The following is a 4,236-nucleotide window of genomic DNA, read 5'->3' on the forward strand; positions in this document are numbered from 1 at the left end:
CTCTAATCTGAATAAACTGATTCCCTAATCAGTAAAATATGAAACTCCCATAAAACTACATTAATTTAATAAGTCAGTAAAGGCAGGTTTGGACCCAAGAGCAAAAACAACAGACCAGGCAGTAAGATGTTTTTTTAACTTGTCTAAAAATTGGCAGGAGTCATGAAATCAGTCAGGTAAACAAAGAACGACAGACTTCACCAGGCAGGCACAAGGTAAAGAGCCAGGGATATAAGTCCCAGGCAGGAAATGCTGCTGACAGGTGAGTGAGTCAGTGTAGCAGGGAGACGAGCAGACTGAGAGAAAATAATGACCAGAATCAAGTTGGGTGTTGTGACTTTCTATCAGTTTGTTTCTCTAGATCTGCATTTACTAGTATTCTTTTAGCAGTTACACTTCCTGGAGCGCACACAAAAACAAAAGTAACAGATTACATGATGTTTATTTAGACAACAAAAGTTCAAATTCAATCAGAGCCAGAAAACATTTTGATTCTCTGAGAGTAAAGTGTTTACAAACTGAAATTACATCATCAAGACTGAAATAACTCTTCAGACCGAACCCAGAAACTACTGATGATTATAAAAAGGTTAAAGAATCCCACAACAGGAAGCAACATGTTGGTATAGTGGATACTTGACATGTTATATTGTGAGAGTTTAATTAACCTCAAACAGTCTGAAAGTAAAAGTTGGAACAATAAACTTACATTCCTGAACGTCACAGAGAAATCTCAGTGTGACAGATTTTGATATCAGTGGTTTTAGCATCACCAGCTGCACCAATACCGAAATATGGGAAGAGTTTCTCAGTGAAAGTGTCTCTGTGAGTGTAGATGGGAGTCGTGTCTTCAGGGCCGTAGAAGGACACCTTCCTCTTGTCATAGTCCAGCTGGACTCTGATCCTCTGGAGACTCTTCTTCACTCTGACAGTCTTGTCAACAACATCAGTGTATTTTCCACTGCGATGCTTTAAACACCAGATTCCATATTTTGGTGAGACAACTCTCTTTCCCTTCCTGTCAACTGACTCTTTAGCCAAACCTACAGTCCAGCCAGGATGGTCTCCCACCTCCACCTCCCAGCTGTGTTTCCCTGAGCTGAAGCCCTCAGAGCCCAGAACTTCTGCATACTTAGTGTTTCTCTCTGGATTGTCAGGAAGCTGCTGCTTTGTGTCTCCACGTCTCACACTGGTCAGATCATCAGACAGACAGAGCCAGCAGTTTGCAGTGTTTGGGTCCAGAATGACAGGACTGAAGTGGACCTTGTCCTTCATCTTCTCCCAGACTCTGAAGGACAGGTTGCCCAGGTGTTTGGCCACATCTATCAGCGCTCCTGAGAGCAGCTGTGGATCTGACAGTGAGCGCTGGACTCTGGCTCTGGTCTGAGTGGCTTTATAACTGCTGAGGAATGGCACGCTGGGTTTCTGCAGCTCTTCTTCAACAGCAGAGATCCTGTCTGACAGAGAGGAGATCTGCTCCTGAATCTTCTTCATCTCTCTGCTCACAGTCTTCCTCTTCTGCTCCTCTTCCTCCCTCAGAGCTGCCAGTCTGGACTCCTCTTCCTCTTTCAGGAACTGGTGGAGCTTGTTGAACTCTGCTCTGATCTGCCTCTCTGTGGACAACAGCTGCTTCTTGGACTGTTGAATCACTTCATTGTATGTTTTCTCCACTTGTTTGTATTTGTCCCTCTTGTCCTGCAGAGACTCTAAGTCAGATTTCAGCTGCTCCTTCAGGTCCCGGACTGCTTGTTCTACAGGAACCACCTTGTGACTCTGGTGGAGAGAAAACTCACAGACAGGACACACAGCTCTCTGCTCGTCCTCACAGAACAATCTAGGCTCTTCTTTATGTTTACTGCACACCTCCTCCACCTTCTGCTCTCCTTTTTCTGCCTCACATGATCCAGCTTTCTGTCTCCCAGCAAAGGAGTCAGCCAGTTCCTTCAGTGGAAAGTTCACAAATATATAATCCTTTGAGGATTTCCTTTTACAAATGGGACAGTTTTTGTTTCCAGCTTGTTCCCAGAATATCTGCAGGCAGCTTGAACAGAAGCTGTGGTTGCAGCTCAGAGACACAGGATCTCTGAAAGTCTCTGAACACACATGGCAGCTCAGGTAACTTTCAACAAGAGCAGTTTTCTCAGCCATTTGATACTGAAGTTATTTTTCAGCAGACTCACCGAGTGAACGTCTCTTCCCTTGATCGTTTCAAATACTCCAAACGTGTGTTTCCCAGCAGAGATCTCACACCTTGTGATGGCGTCTCAGCTCGTTCAAAATCTACTTTCTGTTCCACTCTCCTCTGTCACAGGCTGAATGAACAGCAGGAAGTGTTGCCATGTAATCTTCTCACCAGCAGATGGCGCAGTCAGGATGCCTGTCAGAGTCAGAACAGGACTGTTTCCATGTACAGGTGTCTGCAGGAAGACGAACAAAAGGAAAACTGGGTGAAAAAGATTTCAGATCTGTAATTTTCACTAAATAAAGAATAAACAATGACTGTGTTCATTTAACCCAGCTGCACTAAATATAGAAGGACCAGTTAACATGAAAGCAAAGGAAAGCTTTTGTTTCATTTCATTCACTTATCATCGTCAGTGAAGGCCTCTGTAAAATTCACAGGGTAAATCTTTTTGTGTTACAGTAAATGTCCACATAATAATCATGAGCATTGTGAAAATCCGAGTCATTAAATGTGTTTTACTGTCCTCTGAGACTCTGAGTGTAAAGTGTGAAAAACTGAAGTCAGAATTTGCTTTAAATTTCCCCTCTGTCATTGGTTCATCATTAATGGATCCAGGATATCTTTATAATCCCAGAGCAGCTACTTGTTGTACACTGCTAGTGAATGCAGTGCTCTGTTTTTATTAGCAGCAGATCCAGCAGGATACTTTCCAAGCTGTCTGTAGCAGGGTTCTCTTCCAAACTCCTCAAAATAGGAGATGCCGGCCTCCAAAGTGCAAACAGTTAAAAAAAACTTGCATAAAGAAAACAAAACAAAGAAATAACTTACTCAATAATAAAGTTACACAAAAACCCAACATACAACTCACTAGTTACCTCCTCTGTAACCAGGCCAAGACTGCCCTCACAGGCCAAAGCTGCGACTTTTAAAGACAGTAGCCCCTCCCACTAGGCTTAACCATTATTTACACAATATAATAAATAGATTTTACTACCTTCAGAAAAGGATTTATCTCTATTACACTTCGACATATTTTCAACAATAATTATATCCAACATTTTCCTTCCCCTGGAACAGTTACTTACATCACAAATTATTACTACAACCAAAAACCATAATTTTGCAGTTCACATGCCATTTAAAAGACGGAAATGTTACACTCCCGTTTTGCCAAACTGAATGGGAAACAGAGCAGCGATGCGTCTCGACACATAGAAAGTGTTTGATGTTTGTTTAAATGTATGTTTAAAGAAGAGTAGAACTACCAAGTGTGCACCCTTGATCGCGCTACTTAAACAGTAGAAGAAACATGCATAATAGCGAGGTTTATGACCGGCTTAATTGAGGCTGGAAGGGAGCGGGAAGTGAGTGTGTGTGTGTGTGTGTGTGTGTGTGTGTGTGTGTGTGTGTGTGTGTGTGTGCGCGTCCCGCACTCAGTGACAGAACCGCTCCGTCACATCATCCCCCTCCTCCTGGAGGTTGGCGATGAGCGGCAACCGTGAAAGGTAATCTGCTACCACATTGGCCTGACCTGTGTCGGATGGTGAACCTGAATAGATGGAGTGAAAAGTACCATCGAGTAAGGCGGCTATTGTGGTCCTTCATTGAGTTGATCAAAGTGAGAGCTCGGTGGTCAGTTTCCAGATCAAACTCCTGTCCTAGCAGGTAGTAACGTAGGCTCTCCAGTGCCCACTTAATGGCCAAGCCCTCTTTTTCCACCGTAGAATACCGAGTCTCACGAGGCTGCAGTTTTCGGCTCAGGTACAGAATGGGGTGTTCATTGCCAGGGTCTCCTTGGGCCAAAACTGCTCCAAGGCCGACTGCGGATGCATCCACCTGTACCAGAAATCTTCTGTTGAAATCTGGACTCTTGAGGACAGGTGAAGAACACAGGCAGGCTTTCAGTGTGCTGAAGGCAGTTTCACAGTCATCTGTCCAGGTTACTGGGTTACTCTGGTCCTTCCTGGTAAGGGCGGTGAGGGGTGCGGTAATAGTTGCAAACTGAGGCACAAATCGCTCCACCAGCCTGCCAAACCCATGAAGGACCGTAC

At 44.1% G+C, this 4,236-nt stretch overlaps 1 protein-coding gene across 1 annotated transcript; it reads right to left on the reverse strand.

Moving 5' to 3' along the window:
- Positions 1-384: 384 nt before the first annotated feature.
- Positions 385-2,242, reverse strand: LOC123960106 (zinc-binding protein A33-like). The gene has a single exon (XM_046034638.1). It carries the CDS (start codon positions 2,146-2,148, stop codon positions 721-723), a length of 1,428 nt encoding a protein of 475 aa, XP_045890594.1. The 5' UTR covers positions 2,149-2,242; the 3' UTR covers positions 385-720.
- Positions 2,243-4,236: the final 1,994 nt, after the last annotated feature.

This window comes from Micropterus dolomieu, linkage group LG21, assembly GCF_021292245.1.
Source record: "Micropterus dolomieu isolate WLL.071019.BEF.003 ecotype Adirondacks linkage group LG21, ASM2129224v1, whole genome shotgun sequence".
Classification (NCBI taxonomy): Eukaryota; Metazoa; Chordata; class Actinopteri; order Centrarchiformes; family Centrarchidae; genus Micropterus; species Micropterus dolomieu.